General features: G+C 46.6%; 1 protein-coding gene across 3 annotated transcripts in view; it reads right to left on the bottom strand.

Annotated features, from left to right (window-relative positions):
- Nucleotides 1-22,900, bottom strand: part of ZC3H14 (zinc finger CCCH-type containing 14) — a 64,853-nt gene that overhangs the window by 35,530 nt on the left and 6,423 nt on the right. For all 3 annotated transcript variants that reach the window (XM_082275317.1, XM_082275319.1, XM_082275318.1), the window contains exons 2-6: nt 20,869-20,911; nt 18,507-18,621; nt 6,483-6,523; nt 4,294-4,459; nt 1-194 (exon numbers count right to left, since the gene is read on the bottom strand). The exon at nt 1-194 is cut by the window's left edge and continues 215 nt beyond it. In XM_082275317.1, the coding sequence (XP_082131443.1) occupies nt 1-194; nt 4,294-4,459; nt 6,483-6,523; nt 18,507-18,621; nt 20,869-20,911 (559 nt within the window). The remainder of the gene's footprint in view (nt 195-4,293; nt 4,460-6,482; nt 6,524-18,506; nt 18,622-20,868; nt 20,912-22,900) is intronic.

Raw genomic sequence — 22,900 nt, 5'->3', positions numbered from 1 at the left:
GTCTCTGCGTTCTGGTAAGAGAGATCGGCTTCTTCCTGGGCTGTATGGAACTTTCTGAGCTAAAGCTCAAGTCCTCATTGAATGAGTCATCCATGTCCAGTTTAATGTCAATGATGTCCTCCGAGGGGGACGATTCCTGGAGGGGTTTCACTGCGGATGTCAGGCGAGCGGCGACGGCAGCATCGGTGGACGCTCTACAAATCAAACATTCACACAGCAATTCGTTAGAATTTCTCTGACAGACACTAACAAATGCAGAAATAATATTATTGCATGGCTGTGTTGCCAAAAAGAATAACTTAAATTATAAAAAAAAAAAAATTTACAGTGTTGCGCTACTCAAAAAAAAAAAAAAAAAAAAAAAAACACATGAAATGACATCCAAACTTTTTGCAAAAAATAATAAGTGATATGTGATCCAAAATTTTATAAGTGATCCATAGAACTATAACAATTCCTAAGTGACCAGTGGCGGCAGGTGCATTAGGGGCGCCGCCCCCCCATCCATGCGTCCGGCCCCCTAATCTACATGCGGGGTGCTGGACGCATGGAATCCAATGGGGTTTTTTTTTTTTTTGAAGCACGTGATTAGAGCCAGAGGCTCTAATAGGCTTTAAAAAAGGGGAGGGCTCGGGGGGGAGCACTGCGCCCTGAGCCCACCCAGTTGTGCGACAATAGCGAATGAATATTCGCTATTGTCACACGGATCCTCCTCCTGGCCAATCAGGAAGCTGAGACCCTTTCCCGATTGGCCGAAAGGCGAAGCCATGCCACTGGGGGGGGGAGAGCACCCAGTTGTGCGACAATAGCGAATGAATATTCGCTATTGTCACACGGATCCTCCTCCTGGCCAATCAGGAAGCTGAGACCCGTTTCCCGATTGGCCGAAAGGCAAAGCCACGCCATTGGGGGGGGGGAGAGAGCAATCAGTTGTGCGACAATAGCGAATGAATATTCGCTATTGTCACACGGATCCTCCTCCTGGCCAATCAGGAAGCGGAGACCCATTTCCCGATTGACCAAAAGGCGAAGCCATGCCATTGGCCAAGCAGGAGGAGGAGGAGGGAGGACTCGAGGAGACGCAGGAGACTGAACAGAAGCCACCGCCGTTGCCTGCCCTTCACGGTGAGTGAGCCGGCGACGAGGGGGTATGGTGTGCGGGCTGGTGTGGTCTATAAACCCCCCAGCCCATGGAGCACCAGCCGCCACTATAAGTGACAGAATACCAAGTCCAACAAAATATATCCCAAAGTTGTGCAAAATAGCAAAACAGGTGCAAAAAATGTAGAAAGTGCTTGTGCTCTCCTCCACTAATAATGGATGGCCGCTCACCTCCCGCTCTGACCCGTTTTACCAGCAGGTCAGAACTAGCAATTCCCCTCTGGGGGATGTAAGGTGTTCCTCAGTGTCGTTAGGGATCCTAATAATCATCAATCCTCTCCTGCCAAACACAAGCGTAGGTGTATAAAAAAAGAAAAAAAAAAAAAGAGAGAGGGCGAGATCTAGTGCTCTCTGTTTAAAAAATGTATTGGTAAAAAACATATGTATATCAAAACACTCACATAAAGACAGCACATAAAGCTGTGTGAGCTGGATACACAAGTGTAATCTCATAGAGATAGCCGCAGAGTGAGGTCGGGATATGGGCTCCTCCCCTAAACGCGTTGCGTCAAGCGTAGACTTCTTCAGTAGGGGAGATGTTGCCATCTCTATGAGATTACACCTGTGTATCCAACTCACACAGCTTTATGTGCTGTCTTATGTGAATGTTTGATTTTACATGTTTTTTTAAAACGGAGAGCACTAGATCTCGCCCTCTCTTTTCTATACACCTACAGTTGTGTTTGGCAGGAGAGGATTGATGATTATTAGGATCCCTAACACCATCAGATACTGAGGAACATCCTATATCCCCCAGAGGGGAAATTGCTAGTTCTGACCTGCTGGTAAAACAGGGGTCGGAGCGGAAGGTGAGCGGCCACCCATTATTAGCGCAACAGACATGTTTTGGTTATGCAGATCCTTCTTTTCAACCTTCTCTTCATTCTTCATTTGCTTAACCACTTGCCAACCGCCGCACATACATATACTGCGGCAGTCAGCCCCTCACAGGCAGAGTGACGTATCGGTACGTCACTAGCCTGTGAGGCTCTGGGGAGCGAGCGCGCGCTGCCGAAAGCATGGTCACGGAACCCCCGCGCGTGTGACCGGCGGACCTGATGTCCGCCGCTCACTCAGCGATCGTCGGGGGAGAGGGAGAAAAGTCAGGCAGCTTGTGTAAACAAGCTGCCTGTCATTCTCCCCTGTGTAGGAACCATGATCATACGGTTCTACTATGTAGGACCGTTGATCATTGGTCCTACAGCTCTAGTCACAGCCAATCACAGTTAGAATCACGCCCCTAGGGACACACACAGCACCTCCCTCTCAAATAAAGTTAACCCCTTCACTGCCAGTGTAATTTTACAGTAACAGTGCATTATGTATAGCACTGATTACTGTAGTAATGTCACTGGTAAGCCCAAAAGTGTCAAAAATGTCAGTCAAGGGTCCGATCTGTCCGCCGCAATGTCGCAGTACTGCAAAAAAAAAAAAAAAAAAACGCAGATCGCCGCTATTACGCGTTAAAAAAAAAAAAAAAACAAAAACAAAAACGACAAAAATCTTTCCCTTTCTTAGTAAACGCGATAACTTTTGCGCAAACCAATCAAAATACGCTTTTTGCAATTTTTTTTAAATTTTGATTTTTACATTTTTTTTTGGGGGGGAATTTCATATAATAAAATGTGAAAAATATTGTTATTTTTGCAAAATTGACGCTCTATTTTTGTTTATAGCGCAAAAAGTAAAAATCGCATAGGTGATCAAATACCACCAAAAGAAAGCTCTGTTTGTGGGAAAAAAAAGGACGTCAAATTCGTTTAGGTACAGCGTCGCACGATCGCGCAATTGTCCGTTAAAGTCACGCAGTGGCGAATCGCAAAATACCCCCTGGTCTTTCAGCAGCCAAATCCTCCGGGGCTTAAGTGGTTAAAGAGAGTTGTATGTTAGAAGTGCTCAGGATTGTGATGCTGCTATCCATTGTAGTGTGTGTGTGTGTGTTTTTGTAAAACCTACAAAACCTTTTAATAAAAAATATTTGATTAAAAAAAAAAAAAAAAAAAAAAAAAAAAAAAAAAGCAGCTTCTGGTCCTTGTGTTTGAAACAATTGGTGGGTGTTGCAATTTATTATGTCTCACTGTATTTGCGCAGCAGTTTTTCAAACACAATAATAGAAAAAAAAAATACACTTTTCTTAATTTTAATGCAAAAAAACAATATATAGCCCAATTTATTTTGCAAAATGTCAAATATAAAAACGGATGTTACGCCGATTAAATAGATACCAAACATGCCATGCTTTAAAATTTTGTATGCCCGTGCAATGGTGACAAACAATGTAAATGTTACTATCCATAGGCAATGTGGTAACCTTAAGGCCCCTTTCACACTTATGCGACGCAATTTTACCGTGATTTTGCCGCGATTTCGACACGACTTTGAAAGCAATGGCAAGGCTATATGCCTCAAAATGCAATAAAATCGTGGCAAAGTAGTGCAGGAACTACTTTGAAATCGGTGCGACTTCAAGACGCACTGATATGAATGGGGCTCATTGAAAAGAATGCGGTCCAAAATCGCGGGACAAGTCGCGCTAGTGTGAATGGGGCCTTACAGGTTACCACTTTAGATTTACAGAGGAGGTCGGGGTCCTAGAATTACTGCCCATCATCTGACATTCATGGCGATACCCCACATGTGCGACGATCGCTGTCTGTGTGCGTGACGTGTGTTCGCCTTTGAGTGCTAGCACAGGGGCACTTTAAATGTATTTTTCAACCACTTTTATTGCTGTCACTAGGAATGTAAACATCCTTTGTGACAGCAATAGACCTGCGACATCTCCTTTTTATGGAGAGATCTGGTGGGACGAGAGAGCCCAAGCAAGCCGCGGAAGGTGGCGGGAAGGAAGGGGGGGGGGTGGACGTCCCCTATGGCTGCTTGTAATAGCTTGCTGCATTTTTGGGGCATGTTTGGGGAATTGAAAAAACAGCCCCAAAAACACTCCTCTCCATTGAAATGAATGGGAACCACCTCAAAATGCTCTTGCTAAGAGTTTTTAAGTCACGGTGAAACCACGCAGCAAAAACGCTCCATTAACGCATAGGCGTTTTACCGGCCGTTTTGAAGCAAACCAGTGCGAAAGTGCCCTTAGTACACAGAAACATATGTAGTACAGAATTCACACATCACCTGTCAGAGCCTCGCTGTGCTTGAGAGCTGCTGGGCACCACGTTGTGGATCTTCTCTTGCCGCTGCGGCAGAGGCTCTCTCCCAGAATCCTCTCTGCTCTGGCTCTTCAGGGGTGGCATGCTACTATTGAAGATGATGGCCTCTGAGGCTTTCAGGCTGTTGGATCCTGGAAGAGATGAGGGAATTGCCTTGTTATTATGGTGTGTTCCAGCAGTTGCAGAGTGAGCCAAGTAAAAGGTCTGCATGCGAGTCACTTAAGCCAGCCATAGACGGATTTAAATTTGGCTGGTTCAGCAGGAACCAGTCAAGTTTCGACCCATCTATGGGCAGACTGGTCGATCGATTAACTTCAGTACAACCAGCCTGTCAGGTTTTTTTTTTTTTGTACTGTCGCTGCCACCAGCAGCATTGATTATTGTATGCTGTCAGGGGGAAACCTCCCGCTGCGCTGTTGTATTCGGACGATGTTGATGGGGGAACCAAGCAATTTTCTTTTCTTCAATCAGTGGTTGAAGAAAAGAAAAATGCTTAATGTATGGCCTGCCTTAGATTACAAGGCAAGAATTAAAGCTTGCTGCAAGCTTTGTGTAATGTCCATGAAAACATTAGTCTCCGAACACTCTACCAAATTACTGACATATACAGTGCATTGCGAAAGTATTCGGCCCCCTTGAACTTTTCCACCTTTTGCCACATTTCAGGCTTCAAACAAAGATACAAATCTCCATCCCAGTCTCAGGTCTTTTGCAGACTCCATCAGGTTTTCTTCCAGAATGGTCCTGTATTTGGCTCCATCCATCTTCCCATCAATTTTAACCATCTTCCCTGTCCCTGCTGAAGAAAAGCAGGCCCAAACCATGATGCTGCCACCACCATGTATGACAGTGGGGATGGTGTGTTCAGGGTGATGAGCTGTGCTGCTTTTACACCAAACAAAGTTTTGCATTGTTGCCAAAAAGTTGGATTTTGGTTTCATCTGACCAGAGCACCTTCTTCCACATGTTTGGTGTCTCCCAGGTGGCTTGTGGCAAACTTTAAACGACACTTTTTATGGATATCTTTAAGAAATGGCTTTCTTCTTGCCACTCTTCCATAAAGGCCAGATTTGTGCAGTATACGACTGATTGTTGTCCTATGGACAGAGTCTCCCACCTCAGCTGTAGATCTCTGCAGTTCATCCAGAGTAATCATGGGCCTCTTGGCTGCATCTCTGATCAGTCTTCTCCTTGTATGAGCTGAAAGTTTAGAGGGACGGCCAGGTCTTCGCAGATTTGCAGTGGTCTGATACTCCTTCCATTTCAATATTATCGCTTGCACAGTGCTCCTTGGGATGTTTAAAGCTTGGGAAATCTTTTTGTATCCAAATCCGGCTTTAAACTTCTCCACAACAGTATCTCGGACCTGCCTGGTGTGTTCCTTGTTCTTTATGATGCTCTCTGTGCTTTAAACTGACCTCTGAGACTATCACAGTGCAGGTGCATTTATACGGAGACTTGATTACACACAGGTGGATTCTATTTATCATCATTAGTCATTTAGGTCAACATTGGATCATTCAGAGATCCTCACTGAACTTCTGGAGAGAGTTTGCTGCACTGAAAGTAAAGGGGCTGAATAATTTTGCACGCCCAATTTTTCAGTGTTTTATTTGTTAACAAAGTTTGAAATATCCAATAAATTTCGTTCCACTTCATGATTGTGTCCCACTTGTTGTTGATTCTTCACAAAACATTACAGTTTTATATCTTTATGTTTGAAGCCTGAAATGTGTCAAAAGGTCGAAAAGTTCAAGGGGGGCGAATACTTACGCAATTCACTGTACAACGAAAGTCACACCACTTCCTAAAACTCAATTTTCCCAAAAACTGAGCGAATCTCCCCCCCAAAAAAATTTAAAATATTCCATCAAGATCAGCAGTAGAGCTATCCTTCCTGTTCCTCAGGCCAGGGTCAGTGTAATCTCCTTCAGGCCCCACATCCATTTACTGTACAAATCTTCCCCTCCATAACATTTCCAGAGTTCACTACTTAACCAATGACTCCACCAACCTACGATTCACTCCCTTGTTATCTTGACTATTACGACTTTAGCCCAGGCACAGGGATAAAAGAGAGACCACTGTTACCGAGTGTAGGATGAGGAAGTCATGTATCAGTTTACAATGCAAACACCATTCAGCAGTACTGACCTGGAGTGACGGCACGTAGTTTATCCAGCACACCCTGCAACCTGAAGACAAACGAGACAAGTAGAAGAAGTTAGAGTAGGTGTGAAGTCATTTATTTTAAAATTACACCAGGCACCTTAACCACTTGCCGACCGCCGCACGACTATCTACGTCGGCGGTCAGCCCCTCACAGGCAAACTAACGTAGGGCTACGTTGCTTGCTTGTGAGGGTCTAGGGAGCGAGCGCGCGCCCCCGGGGGCGCGCTCCCGCGTGGTCACGGACCCCCCCGCGCGTGTGACCAGCGGACCCGATGTCCGCCGGTCACTCGGCGATCGGCGGGGGAGAGGGAGAATGTCAGGCAGCTTGTGTAAACAAACTGCCTGTCATTCTCCTCGCTGCAAAGACACTGATAAAACGGATCTGGTATGTAGATCCGTTGATCAGTGTCCTTACAGCTAGAGCCACAGCCAATCACAGTAGAAACCACGCCCCTAGGGACACACACAGCCCCTCCCTTCCAAATAAAGTTAACCCCTTCACTACCAGTGTATTTTTACAGTAACAGTGCATATGTATAGCACTGATTACTGTAGAAATGTCACTGGTAACCCCAAAAGTGTCAAAAATGTCAGTCAAGGGTCCGATCTGTCCGCCGCAATGTCGCAGTACCGCAAAAAAAAAAATCGCAGATCGCCGCCATTACGCGTTAAAAAAAAAACAACAAAAATGACAAAAATCTTTCCCTTTGTTAGTAAACGCGATAACTTTTGCGCAAACCAATCAAAATACGCTTTTTGCAATTTTTTTTACCAAACATAGGTAGCATAAAACAAATTGGCCGAAAATTTTTAAAAATTTTGATTTTTACATTTTTTTGGGGGGGAATTTCATATAAAAAAATGTGAAAAATATTGCTATTTTTGCAAAATTGACGCTCTTTTTTTGTTTATAGCGCGTGATCAAAAAATCGCACAGGTGATCAAATACCACCAAAAGAAAGCTCTGTTTGTGGGAAAAAAAGGACGTCAAATTCGTTTAGGTACAGCGTCGCACGACCGCGCAATTGTGCGTTAAATTCACGCAGTGCCGAATCGCAAAATACCCCCTGGTCGGAATGGGGGTAAAATCTTCCGGGGCTTAAGTGGTTAAAAACAACAGTCTCCCATAAAGTGCCTTTGCTTAAAGCGGAACTAAACCCTCCCATCTTTTACAGACAAGGAAGCTGCACTCTTGGCATCTGAATTATCTGCAGTTGTCATGGTGCTGCCCATGTGTTCAATTAGGACACCAGCCATTTGATGGCTTGACAGCTTGGTTGAGAGCACAACCAAAGTTATTAATCATTCACGGCATGCCTTAATGTAACTTTTTCAGGAAACAGTTAAAATAGATGGGTTTAGTTCTACTTTAATATAAAACAAGACATCCTCTAACCAACAAGGATCCCTGCTATGGCCACCGAGCCCCTTACACCTCCATAAAGACATCTATGGCTCCAAGACTTCCCTCTATAGCCTCCAAGCCATCCATGGCTCCAAGACATCTATGGCTCCAAGACTTCCCTTTATAGCCTCCAAGATTTCCCTCTATAGCCTCCAAGCCATCCATGGCTCCAAGACTTCCCTTTATAGCCTCCAAGACATCTATGGCTCCAAGACTTCCCTTTATAGCCTCCAAGACATCTATGGCTCCAAGACTTCCCTTTATAGCCTCCAAGACATCTATGGCTCCAAGACATCTATGGCTCCAAGACTTCCCTTTATAGCCTCCAAGATTTCCCTCTATAGCCTCCAAGCCATCCATGGCTCCAAGACTTCCTTTATAGCCTCCAAGACATCTATGGCTCCAAGACTTCCCTTTATAGCCTCCAAGACATCTATGGCTCCAAGACTTCCCTTTATAGCCTCCAAGACATCTATGGCTCCAAGACTTCCATCTATAGCCTCCAAGACATCTATGGCTCCAAGACTTCCCTCTATAGCCTCCAAGACATCTATGGCTCCAAGACTTCCCTCTATAGCCTCCAACACATCTATGGCTCCAAGACTTCCCTCTATAGCCTCCAAGCCATCTATGGCTCCAAGACTTCCCTCTATAGCCTCCAAGCCCTCTATGGCTCCAAGACTTCCCTCTATAGCCTCCAAGCCCTCTATGGCTCCAAGACTTCCCTCTATAGCCTCCAAGACATCTATGGCTCCAAGACATCTATGGCTCCAAGACATCTATGGCTCCAAGACTTCCCTCTATAGCCTCCAAGCCATCTATGGCTCCAAGACTTCCCTCTATAGCCTCCAAGCAATCTATGGCTCCAAGACTTCCCTCTATAGCCTCCAAGCAATCTATGGCTCCAAGACATCCCTCTATAGCCTCCAAGCCATCTATGGCTCCAAGATTTCCCTCTATAGCCTCCAACACTTCCCTCTATAGCCTACAAGACATCTATGGCTCCAAGACTTCCCTCTATAGCCTCCAAGCCCTCTATAGCCTCCAAGACTTCCCTCTATAGCCTCCAAGACTTCCCTCTATAGCCTCCAAGACTTCCCTCTATAGCCTCCAAGACTTCCCTCTATAGCCTCCAAGACATCTATGTGTAAGGTTCTGGCACTCTCAGTGCCTCCTATCACATCATTTCCGGGTGCGTTCCATCTACCTAGATAGATGAAGCACATATAGGTGTGTTTCCCTTTAAGAGTGCTGACATCATCATGAGGCGCCGGACTGAACAGCTATTTAAATCACCAGCTTTCACTCACATGTGTTCGTTCAACCTGCTGTGTGCCTAGATGTGCCTTGAGGCTTACCTTGTCTTGTGCCTTGATGCTTACCTTGTCTTGTGCCACCGCATAACCTGCCTTGAAGCTCGCATGCTTGCAAGCATACCTCGCTATCGGAACCTCGCTGCAGATCCTTGTATCCTGCTACCGGATCATCCGCTCTTACCGAACCTCTCCTCTGCTACTTGCTACTAGTGATAAGTACCCCACAGGGGAATCCTCAATAACCTTCATACTAAAGCTTACACTGTCTAGCTCTGCATACTAAGGACTGTTACTACATCTGCACTATCTAGATTGCTAGCTCTTGAGCCTACTATCATCTGCTCTTGCACTGGGTTAGTCTCTCCTGTATGTCATCTGCTATCCTATCATCTACTACCATACATGATTGCTAACCTATGTGCATCCCACCTGTTACTATCTCATTCTCAAGAACATTTCTCTCAAGTGTCTGTCACCTATCGTCTCTACTCAACCTGTCTCTTCAGCCTATCACCTCTATACTACTATATACATAGATCACTCCAGGAACATCTTATTGAGTGTGTATATTTGTATGCTGAATTGAGACTATCCACATATGAGCAGTCTTGGGAGTTGGGATTGGTGTCTCAGCGTTTCTCTACATGACTACTGAAGTGGAATATTTCTGTAGCTGCAAATCCACATTATACAGAAAACGCAGGAGCGTTACACTATGGCTCCAAGACATCTATGGCTCCAAGACATCTATGGCTCCAAGGCTTCCTCTATAGCCTCCAAGACTTCCCTCTATAGCCTCCAAGACTTCCCTCTATAGCCTCCAAGCCATATATGGCTCCAAGATATCTATGCCTCCAAGACTTCCCTCTATAGCCTCCAAGCCATCCCTCTATAGCCTCCAAGCCATCTATGGCTCCAAGATTTCCCTCTATAGCCTCCAAGGCATCTATGGCTCCAAGACTTCCCTCTATAGCCTCCAGGACTTCCCCCTATAGCCTCCAAGACACTCCTGCTATAGATGGAGGTCTTGGAGCCATATATGTCTTGAAGGCTATAGAGCAGTGATGATGAACCTTGGCACCCCAGATGTTTTGAAACTACATTTCCCACGATTCCCATGCACTCTGCAGTGTAGTTAAGCATTATGGGAACTGTAGTTCCAAAACATCTGAGGTGCCAAGGGTCGCCATCACTGCTCTATAGCCTTCAAGACATATATGGCTCCAAGACCTCCATCTATAGCAGGAGTGTCCAACCTTTTGACTTTCCTGGGCCTGCACATAAAAAACACAAAAATGCCAACTGCGGCAAAATGCATCCTGAAAAGCTGTTGCCCAAAAGAAGCTCCTGCTCCTTTTTGGGCAAGCTCTACGCAATGCATTTTGCCTCAATTGCTACATTATTATTTCGAGCAACAGCTGTGGAAAAAACAGCACCGCGTTTGAGGTGCCATTAAGAGTAACTGGCACCCAAACACATGTGGTGCATTTTGCCAGTGTGATTTGGAATCACAGGCAAAATTGTGACAATTCTGCCCACGATTCCAAATCTGGATGTGTGAATGGAGACCGATGAGCAGAAAGAGTCAGGCAGATCAGTTTTCAACTACGTGTTGCAGTGATGAGAGACAGTGTCAGGGGTAGATGGGGGGCGTGGAGGGCAGGAGGCTTTAGTTTAAGGGGGAGCAATTGAAATTTGAGAGGGTGCAGCTCACCCCCAACACCCCCCTAGATCCAGCCATGTGGCACATACTTGGCTGGTAGTAGTTGGTAGGAGTCTTTTCATGAGCCGCTGGTGATTCTGGGAAAACAGCATCCCCGGTATGCCCTTTAGATGTTTCTGGTCCCTGGTTGTCTATGCCGGCCACCACCGCTGGTGCTAGGCCAAACATGGCATCCCTTCAGTTGTAACATTCATAGCCTCAAGTTTACAATTATGTGTCTGGCCACATGCATAGCCCTTGTGGGCTGGACACCCCTGCTCTATAGCCTTCAAGACATCTGTGGCTCCAAGACTTTCCGCTACAGCTCCAAAACTTCACACTATAGCCTCCAAGACTTCCGGGTATAGCTCTAAGACTTCATGCAATCTTTAGCCCAAAGATTTCCCACTATACCCTCTATTACCCCCTGCTTCCATCACCCTCAAGACGTGCTACAGCCAATATAACATCCATTACCACCAAACAACCAATTCTTGGTATAACCAGCGAACCCCCTACGCTGCGACCAAGACAACTACAACCACCAAAACCCCCTGATATAAATAGTAACCCCCCAGCAATGTCACCAAGACATCTAATGGCCACCAAGACACCTGCCCATTATTATTATTTTATTATTAATCATTATTCAGGCTTTATATAGCGCCAACAAAGTTTGCACAGTGTTTTGCAACATGAGGGCACAGTTACAATACAATTCACAACAGAAAGAATCAGAGGGCCCTGCCCGTTAGAGCTTACAATCTAAGAGGGTGGGTCAAGTGATACAAAAAGGTAATAGCTGTGGGGGATGAGCTGATGGAGAAAATAAAAGTACAGATGTTGGTTGGAGGGCTTCTCTGAAGAGAAGGCTTTTCAGGGATCTTCTAAAAGTGGACAGAGTCGGAGTTAATGGGACATATTGGGGTAGGGAATTCCAGAGGATGGGAGAGGATCGGGAGAAGTCCTAGAGGAGATGATGAGGGAGCTGCGCAAACTGTTGGCGCTATATAAATCCTGAATAATAATAATAACAACAACAACAACAACAACTAGGGATCAGCAGGTCTTGGGAGGAACGAAGAGAACAATTTGGTTGGGATTTTAAGACTAGGCTAGTGATGTAGATGGGTGCCAAGTTGTGGATGGCTTTGTAAATTGGTGTTAGTATTTAAAATTTCCTAAAATTAGTCGAAACCAGTGCAGGGATTAAGAGAGAGGAGTAGCAGACGCTGAGCGGTTGGTAAGGTGGATGAGCCTGGCAGTAGCATTCATGATGGACTGAAGGGGAGGACAGCCTATGTAAAGGTAATCAAATGAGGATGGAGTTGCAGTAGTCAAAGTGAGAGATAACCAGGGAGTGAATTAGGAGCTCTGTGGGGTCATTGGTTAGAAATGGATGTATTTTGGAATTGTTGCATATGTTTTTGAAAGGTGTTTATTTAAATTTTTGCATAACAGTAACAAAAAGAAAACACAAGGGCAACATTGCCCATAAAACAAGTGTAAGGCAAGCATGTAAATTACACAAGGGTATCAGAAGACATCTTAACCTATCACCACAGAAGGGGGGGGAAGGGGGGGGGAATAGAGAGGGGCCGGAAGGCCCAAAACAAGGGGGGGGAAGGGGAAAAAATGTGATGCGTACCACAAAGAGCCAGGAGGGCCAAGCAACTGCGAGGCTACACTCCCAACCGGTTGTCACAGAGATGGGGGGGGGGGGGGAGGAGAAAGGAACATACCAACAAGACTAACCATACCATACACACCCACACATCCACATTCACACACCATCCCCTACCTCCAGGTACCCACCCCCCAAGATAAGGGGGGGGGGGGGTATAGAACAAACAACTCATGTAATAAAACAAATATAAACCGCATAACATCCGGGGCTACTCAGACTCAGTCGAGAGATAAGCTGGAGGGCAAAGGGGCATCTGCCCAATACGAGTCTTCCACATCAAGCCAGGGCTGCCAGACATTAGTGAACTTTTTAGGACACCCTCTACTCTTATAAATTAGCTTATAAAGCGGAACATCACTGTGCACCAAAGTATAGAACTCCTGTATGGTAGGCGGTTCAGCCCTCCTCCAATGTAACAAAATAAGTTTCCTGGCATAGAACAGTAAGATGCGGAGCAGGATCCTAGGGCGTACACGATGTACAATGTCATTCAACACACCCAGCAGGCCTACCTCAGGAGTAAGAGGGACCGACAGGTGCAGTTTATTAGTAAAAAAGGCAAAAATAGATGTCCAGTAACCTTTAACATGGGGACAGGACCAGAACATGTGGAGCAAGTCTGCAGCAGGACAGCCGCACCTAGGGCAAGCGGCTCCCGGGGCTACCCCCATACGGACCAACTTCTGGGGTGTATAATGCAGATGATGGATAAATTTAAACTGTATTAACCTATTATTCGAACTAATAAGATCCTGAAAACAAACCTCCGTGGCCTCCTCCCATGTCTCCTCTGTCAGGCCGGGCAAGAGCGCGACCCACCGGCCCATGGCCGTTTTAAACGGGTCAGCACCCGCCGCCTGCAGCCTCATATAAAACGTAGTGACCATTTTATTAATCCCTTCAATAGACAATAACAGCTCCATCGGGGATTCCCCGAGCTCCAGGGTCAGTCCCGCAAACTGTGCACGGGCGGCGTGGCGTAATAACAGGTATTTAAAGAAAAAACGGTTGCTCACACCATGGTGGGCCTTCAGGTCATCAAAGGAAACAAAATGAGACGACCGAAAGACGTGAGAGACATGGGTCACCCCAAGTCCAGACCACCAGCCCGAATCCGGATGACCATAGAGCTCGGGGAAGTTGTGATTATCCCATAATGGGGCATTGGGAGACACAGCAGGCGTCCCCACTAACAACTTATTACCAGCATGCCAGGCCAACCACCCTACCTCCATAGGAGAGTTACGGGAGCAGCGTCTAGGGACAGATCTGTGCAGGGCATCCGTAGCCTGTGCCTGCGAGCCATGCATGGCCAATACGAGAATGGTGGAGGAGTTACCCGGAGAATCGCCGAGGCCATCATACAAGTACGTAAGCTGGGACGCAATGAAGTACTTATAAAGGTCTGGACACGCCAGGCCCCCCTGGAATTTGGAGGCCTGGAGAGAGGACCTGGCTATGCGAGGGCGGGAGCCCTGCCAAAAAAAGGAGGTAAGGGCAGAGTCAATTTTGTTGAACAACCGCCTAGGTAGAAAAATTGGGGAAGCCCGAAAAACAAAGGAATTTAGGTAAGTAAATCATCTTAAAAATGTTAATCCTGCCAATGAGATTCAGTGGCAGTGAAGACCAGGTACGCAACCGAACCTCCATGTGGGCGATAATAGGCTGTACATTCAAAGAGCTATAGACCTGGAGATCCGTGTGTACCCGTATCCCTAAGTATTTAAACGCTGTAGAGAGGGAGACGCCAAAACGCTGTAAAAAACTATAATCCGCGGGTGGGCCAAGCGGAAAAGCCACCGATTTATCCCATCCCACTCTAAGGCCGGACACCCCGCCGAACTCCTCCACCACTCCCAGCAAGGCTTCAAAGGAGGACTCGGTGCCATCCAGATATATGAGGGCATCATCCGCGTACAGCGAAATTTTCTCCTCCAGGCCACCACAAAGGATACCACCCACCGTCACCGTCTGTCGCACCGCCAGAGCCAACGGCTCAATGGCAAGGGCAAACAGTAGCGGCGACAGAGGGCAGCCCTGCCTAGTACCACGGTGGAGGGAAAAGGTCGCAGACACATCCTTATTCGTACAAATTCTGGCTAGCGGCCTTGAGTAGAGCAGACGCACCCATCTGATAAACTGGAGGCCAAACCCCATCTTCGACATAACCTGCCAAAGGAAGTCCCATCTCACAGTATCAAAGGCCTTCCGAATATCGAGAGACAACACCAGGCCACTCCTCGCCTCCTTAGTTGCAGTGTATTGGTGTATATGGAGCCTGCGAATATTATCATACGTGCTCTTCCCAGGCATGAACCCATTCTGATCGGGATGGATAAGGGTAGTTATAGCTTTAGCGAGGCGGGTAGCCAAAAGTTTTGCAAGAATCTTCACATCACTGTTAAGCAGCGAAATGGGTCGATATGAGTCACACAGTAAGCCGTCCTTGTCCGGTTTGGGCAGTACCACGATGAGTGCCTCCCGCATAGATGCCGGGAGTTCACCCTCATCCAGGGCCACCTTATATAGGTCCCGCAATCTACTGGCAAGATCCCCGGGGTACTCCTGGTACCATTCCGCGGGCAAGCCATCGAGTCCTGGTGTCTTATTAGATGGCAGGGAGCCAATAGCCGTCTCGATCTCCTTAGTTGTCAAAGGAGCGTCCAACATCAGCCTGTGGGCATCGGACAACACCGGAAAGACCAACGAGTCCAAAAACCCCACAAGCTCGGTCTCGTCAACCGCCCCCCGCTCCGAATATAAATCAGAGTAAAAGGAGCGGAATGTCTCATTAATTCGCAGTGGGTCCGCCACTACCGAACCATCAGTCGTTCTAATCTGGGCAATCGATCGGTCCACGTAATCCGCCCGGGAGAGAAAGGCCAGAAGTTTACCATTCTTCCCACTATGTTCATGCAGTCTAGCAGCAAGATACAGTTGCTGTTTACGAGTCATGTCAATCAAGTGTAGTTTAAGGGCCGTATGAGCCCCAACCAGGGCATCCCGGAGCACCGGAGTAGGGTCGGCAGCGTAACGAGCACGCGCAGTAGCCAGGGAGCCTTCCAGCTCACGCAAAGCAGCCCGGCTGGAACAGCGATGGGCCGCGATGCGGGAGATGTAGGCGCCCCGAGTAGAGGCCTTAAAGGCATCCCAGCGGGACCCCGCGGTAGAGGAGTGAGCATTAAATTCCCAGTAGGAATTCATATCCTGGAGGACCAAGTCCCGCAGTTCAGGCGCAGAGACCCATAAAGGGCTGAGCCTCCACGTCCGAAAAGCGACCCTGTGGCCCAACATCAATTCAACCGTAAGCATAGAATGGTCCGAAAGCGTCTGAGCAACGTAGTCCACAGAGTGAACCAAAGGTGTCATGTCAGAGGAAGTCAGGGCATAGTCAAGCCTGGAAAGAGCATTGTACGTTCTAGATTGGCAAGAATAAACCCTCGCCACCGGGTGGCGCAGGCGCCAGACATCAACATAGTTACCCGAGGCACACCACTGACTGAACAGCCTAGACTCATGTTGGAGGGGCCGCAAGCGGTCCAGGATAGGGTCCAGGACCGAATTAAAGTCCCCCAACAGGAGAGTAGGAACACAGGGAAATTCAGCCAACCCCACACTCAGGTCCGAGAAGAAGGCAGCCGTAACAGGAGGAGACACGTACACCACCACCAGGAGGAGCTGTACCGCATGTATTTGGCAATGTAAAAATATGTAGCGGCCAAACGGGTCCGTGAGCACCCTGGAACACACAAAGGGCAACCCCTTACGGATCAGTATGGAGACCCCCCTAGCGTAATTAGAGTAAGTGGAGTGGTAGGAACTAGAGACCCAATATTTGTGTAGCGCACGGGTGCGAGAGCCAGTCAGGTGCGTCTCCTGCAAACACAGGACATGCGGCTTATGGCTCTTCAGGAAATCAAACAACATGGCCCTCTTAAATTTTGAGTTCAGACCCCTCACGTTCCAGGAGACACACGTGACCCGTGACATAGATAAATCAACAAATAAGCAATGAAGGGCTGTAAAAATTGTTGCATATGTTAACCACTTGCCGACCGCTGCACGACTATTTACTGCGGCGGTCAGCCCCTCACAGGCAGAGCGACGTAGTACTACGTCGCTAGCCTGTGAGGGTCTAGGGAGCGAGCGCCCCCGGAGGCACGCTCCCGAGTGGTCACAGACCCCCCGTGCGTGTGACCGGTGGACCCGATGTCCGCCGGTCACTCGGCGATCTTTGATGCAGAGGGAGAAAGGCAGGCGGCTAATGTAAACAAGCCGCCTGTCATTCTCCCCTGTGTATGAATGGTGATCACACGGTTCTACTATGTAGGACCGTTGATCACTGTTCATATAGCTCAAGCCACAGCCAATCACAGTTAGAATCACGCCCCTAGGGACACACATAACCCCGCCCTCTCAAAAAAGTTAACCCCTTCACTGCCAGTGTAATTTTACAGTAAAAGTGCATATATATAGCACTGATTACTGTAGTAATGTCACTGGTAACCCCAAAAGTGTCAAAAATGTCAGTCAAGGGTCCGATCTGTCCGCCGCAATGTAGCAGTACCAAAAAAAAAAAAAAAAAACGCAGATCGCCGCCATTACGCGTTAAAAAAAAAAAAAAAACAACGAAAATGACAAAAATCTTTCCATTTGTTAGTAAACGCGATAACTTTTGCGCAAACTAATCAAAATACGCTTTTTGCAATTTTTTTTACCAAACATATGTAGCATAAAACAAATTCGCCGAAAATGTTAAAAAATTTTTACATTTTTTTTGGGGAATTTCATATAAAAAAAAATGTGAAAAATATTGTTATTTTTGCAAAATTGTCGCTCTTTTTTTGTTTATAGCGCATGATCAAAAAAAAAAAAATCGCACAGATGATCAAATACCACCAAAAGAAAGCTCCGTTTGTGGGAAAAAAAGGACGCCAAATTCGTTTGGGTACAGCTTCGCACGACCGCGCAATTGTCCGTTAAAGTCACGCAGTGTCGAATCGCAAAATAGGCCCTGGTCAGGAAGGGGGTAAAATCTTCCGGGGCTTAAGTGGTTAAAAGGAGGCAAGCTTTGGACAGTGATTGGATGTAGGGGCAAAAAGGAGTTAAGTTTCCAGGATAACACCTAGCATCCTGGCATGCGGGGACGTGTTGATAGTTGTGCCATCAATTTTGACAGAGAAATCAGGGGAAGAGGACGTGGGGGAGGAAATATTAGGAGCTCGGTTTTGGATAGATTGATTTTGAGGAAAGTGGTGTGACATCCAGACTGGTATGTCTTTTAGTAAATTAGCGATATGTGAAGAGACTGATGGAGTGAGCTGAAGGGTAGAGCGATAGATTTGGGTGTCATCAGCATAGAAATGGTATTGGAAGCCGCAGGAAGAGGTGAAGATCAAGAATAGGAGAGGTCCATAGCTAACAAGACCAGGTGCTATAGCCAAAATGCTCTTATACCCTCAAAGACCCTCTGCTACGGCCACCAAGACATCTATAGCCTCCAATACTCCCCACTATACAGAACAAAACAACTACACCCTCCAGGACCCCCTGGCATGACCAGCAACCCCCTTAAAAAGGTCACCAAAATATCTATAGCTCCCAAGACAACAGGAACAAAAATCTCCATAACCACCAACCACATCTATGGGCATCAAGACCTCCTGCCATAGCTGCCAAGACCAAGTGCAACAACTGCTAAGATACCTAGAACTATAAGTTACAGATCTCCAGCTATGATCTCAAGACCTCCCACTAAAGCCACCAAAACATTCATATTCATCAAAGCCCTCCCTGGTTTAGCCAGCAAGCCCCCTACAATGCCACCAAAATATCTATGGCCGCCAAGACCTACTGCTGCACCATGAAGTAAGAAGACAAATATAGACAGTGTTACCATGTAGTGAAGCGCAATGTGTTATTCCCGAGGAAGAGCGACAGGTCATCCGTCATCTGCTCCTGACTCTTCTTATTTGCTACCATCACCATGATGTAATCAGGGAGCTCCTCGTCTGGTGGAAGGAACAAATACATATATAAATGCAGATGTAAATAACTGCGCTGGAGCAATAATAGTAGGAGCTGCAGCTTTAGTGGGAAACACTAGAGGCAAATATATGTTGGAAAGCTGCGCTAACAAATGATATAGCAAATATAAGAACAGTGGGAATTTGAATACAGTTCAAGTTCATGAAAGAGTATCCAGGTCAAGTGTAATAGTTCAAGGAAGCCTCCAACAGACTCCCCTGGAAGACGTCAGTTTTGACGAAACGATCGTAGGGAAGACGTGTTGACGTCACTACTGTGCGGCCGGAAGTCGGGCGGCGGCGGCTGTGATCCTGCTCAACGCTTTTTATCCTTTGACATATTGTGAGTGTTATTCCATTTGTTTTCTATTAAACTGTATATACCATCTACACTATTGTGGCCCCACTCTTCTCTTGCATATGTTTGCTTGGCTTTGATGAGGACGAGATAGCTGGTGCTGTTTTTATCCCTGATTGCATTCGGTGGGAGAGGTGACTTACGCTGGAGCTGGCTTTGAGGATATTTGGTTTATACCCATGCCTAAAACCTGTATCCTTCTGGTAAGCGCATACCCCTGATGCATGCTTCACAGCGGTTGACCGAGTGCTCTCTGGTGGTGGACTTTCTTTTACTCGGAGTCTGTTGGAGGCTTCCTTGAACTATTACACTTGACCTGGATACTCTTTCATGAACTTGGACTGTATTCAAATTCCCACTGTTCTTATATTTGCTATATCATTTGTTAGCGCAGCTTTCCAACATACATATATAAATGGTTAGCACAGAGGCCACATGGTTAGCACTAGAGATAGACAGATATGTTTTTTTCAGGGTCGATACCGATATTTTGGTCACAACGTATCGGTATCGGCTGATATGGGCCGATATTTTGTACATTTAAAGATTTGAAAAATAAAGACAATTTTTGACACAAATCTGGTATTGAACATGTTAATTTTTGTTTAATGCTTAATGGCTGGCTTGCTGGCACCCTATGGTGGGTGGCTGCCTGGCTGGCACAGGGCCTGTGGTGGGTGGCTTGCACAGAGGCTGTGGGTGGCTGGCTGGCACAGGGCCTGTGGATGTGGGTGGCTGGCTGGCACAGGGCCTGTGGATGTGGGTGGCTGGCTGGCACAGGGCCTGTGGATGTGGGTGGCTGGCTGGCACAGGGCCTGTGGATGTGGGTGGCTGGCTGGCACAGGGCCTGTGGATGTGGGTGGCTGGCTGGCACAGGGCCTGTGGATGTGGGTGGCTGGCTCGCTGGTACAGTGCCTGTGGCTGGATGGCTGGTACAGTGCTTGCGGCTGGCTGGTACAGTGCCTGTGGCTGGCTGATAAAGGGCCTGTGGATGTGGGTGGCTGGCTGGCTGGTATAGAGCCTGTGGGTGGCTGGCCGGTACAGGGCCTGTAGATGTGGGTGGCTGGCTGGCTGGCACCAAGTTGCTGTGGGTGGGTGTGTGGCTTTGATGGAGACTAGTCCCGACTCCAGACAAGGCTGTCCAAGGCGAGGGAGGCGGCCTAAGAAGGCAGAATGACGTCACAAAAATATCGACAATATCGGCCAGTCCCGGGGCCGATACCGATATATCGGGGAAAGTGCATATCGGCCCCTGATAATCAGTCTATACCTAGTTAGCACTCTTGATTTGCAGCACTGGGGCACTATGTGTGCGTTCCAGTAGTGACACTATCTACATAGGGTATTTATGTCCACCCTGGCTAGGCTCCTTCCATAATTCAAAAACGATACAGTACAATGACTGGTAGAGTAACAGAACAGCAAGCAAAAGAAAAGTCTGCGCTTCACCACCCACTTCTTATCTGAGGCAGGGTGCTGTGATGTGTTCAGAAGCGATGTACAGCACCCTGCCTGCCCCTCCCACCAGCCACGATCTGCCTGCATTGCATAGAGAAGCACAAAGTTTAAAATAAGTTAGGTAACCAAACCTGAGAGGTTTGGAATGGAAATGTCATTATCATGTCAATGAAGGGGGGGGGGGGGGCAAGGAAAGCAAAATAGAAGCAGATATAGCATTTTTTTTTGCTTGCTGTCTGTGTACTCTGGGCCGTGATAGGTGGCTCTGGCACATGCCAATTGTTATTTTCTAATAAAAAAAATCTTTACAATCGTTATTCTGAGAAGCTTAGCCCTACTAAGGGGGTGTGTGTGTGTGTGACAGTGAGAATAGAGTGTAAGCTCCTCTGGGAGGAGAGCTGATAGGAAGGACTCACCCACATACGCTCCCAGCTCCTGCAGCTTCCCCTTTATCGCCGTCTGTCAGGAAGAAAATGGTGAGAAGTTATAGAGAAAGACGGGAAAATTTACAATGTATCCAGAACTGTAAAAAGTATCAATAATCATCCAATGTATCCATAATAATAATCATCCAATGTATCCATAATAATAATCATCCAATGTATCCATAATAATAATCATCCAATGTATCCATAATAATAATCAATCTATAACTCAATGCAGGGGCACGACAGTCCTGTGTGAGCCGATCCACTCACACCTTAAAGCAGAACTTCACCCAAAAGGGGACATTCTGCTCTTCTGCCCCCCCCCCCCCCCCCGCCCCTTCTACCACCTCGGAGGGTGGGGAGTACCTGCTCTCACTTCTGCTCAGATTGCCTAGGCCGGTGATCCTCTTTCACATAAAAGTTGTCCCAGCGGCGGATTCGCTGCGGGATCACTTTTATGGGCGGCGGGAGAGGTGCCCCCCCCCCCCCCATCCCGCCGCTTCCTGGTTATTTTCTCAGCTTACTGGAGCTGTCAGTAGTAGAGAAAATGATCCGGTCCTTTCTGGTCCTGGGCAGGATGTCGAGTGAGGGCAAGATGGCTCCCTCTCCACTCTATGGCCTTGGAGGACCGGAGCGACGTCAGATGTCACTTCCGCTTTTTTTTTTTGAAGTGTAGATGTGAGATGTGAAGTCTTTTTGACCCCAGATCTCACATTAAAGAGGACCTGCCCTGCTTATTTCTATTACAAGGGATGTTTACATTCCTTGCAATAGGTATAAGTGATCAAAAAAAAAAAAAAAAAAAAAAAAAGGGACAGTGTAGAAGTAAAATAAATAAGAAAAAAAAATTGTAAAGCACCCTGTTTCTCCGAGCTCGGAGAAACGAACGCATATGCAAGCCGGGCCCACATATATGAATGGTGTTAAAAACCACACGTGAGGTATCGCTGCGATCGTTAGATAATTCTAACCTAGACCTCCTCTAACTCTAAACTGGTAACCTGTAGAAATTTTTAAAGCGGCGCCTATGGAGATTTTTTAGTACCAATGTTTGTCACCATTCCACGAGCGTGCGCAATTGTGAAGCATGACATGTTGGGTATCTATTTACTCGGCGTAACATTATCTTTCACCTTCAAAAATTAGACTAACTTTACTGTTTTCCTATTTTAATTTAAAAAAAAAAAGTGTAATTTTTCCAAAAAGATTGTGTTTGTAAAACCACTGCGCAAATACAGTGTTGTATTGTAACCATCTCCATTTTATTCTGTAGGGTCTCATCAATATATACAGTGCCTTGCGAAAGTATTCGGCCCCCTTGAACTTTGACCTTTTGCCACATTTCAGGCTTCAAACATAAAGATATAAAACTAATTTTTTTTGTGAAGAATCAACAACAAGTGGGACACAATCATGAAGTGGAACGAAATTTATCGGATATTTCAAACTTTTTTAACAAATAAAAAACTGAAAAATTGGGCGTGCAAAATTATTCAGCCCCCTTAAGTTAATACTTTGCAGCGCCACCTTTTGCTGCGATTACAGCTGTAAGTCGCTTGGGGTATGTCTCTATCAGTTTTGCACATCGAGAGACTGAAATTTTTGCCCATTCCTCCTTGCAAAACAGCTCGAGCTCAGTGAGGTTGGATGGAGAGCGTTTGTGAACAGCAGTTTTCAGTTCTTTCCACAGATACTCAATTGGATTCAGGTCTGGACTTTGACTTGGCCATTCTAACACCTGGATATGTTTATTTGTGAACCATTCCATTGTAGATTTTGCTTTATGTTTTGGATCATTGTCCTGTTGGAAGACAAATCTCCGTCCCAGTCTCAGGTCTTTTGCAGACTCCATCAGGTTTTCTTCCAGAATGGTCCTGTATTTGGCTCCATCCATCTTCCCATCAATTTTAACCATCTTCCCTGTCTCTGCTGAAGAAAAGCAGGCCCAAACCATGATGCTGCCACCACCATGTTTGACAGTGGGGATGGTGTGTTCAGGGTGATGAGCTGTGTTGCTTTT

The sequence above is a fragment of the Pelophylax lessonae genome (genome assembly GCF_965119305.1).
Source record: "Pelophylax lessonae genome assembly, chromosome: 13".
Lineage (NCBI taxonomy): Eukaryota > Metazoa > Chordata > Amphibia > Anura > Ranidae > Pelophylax > Pelophylax lessonae.
This window is presented reverse-complemented; position numbering and strand designations above follow the sequence as displayed.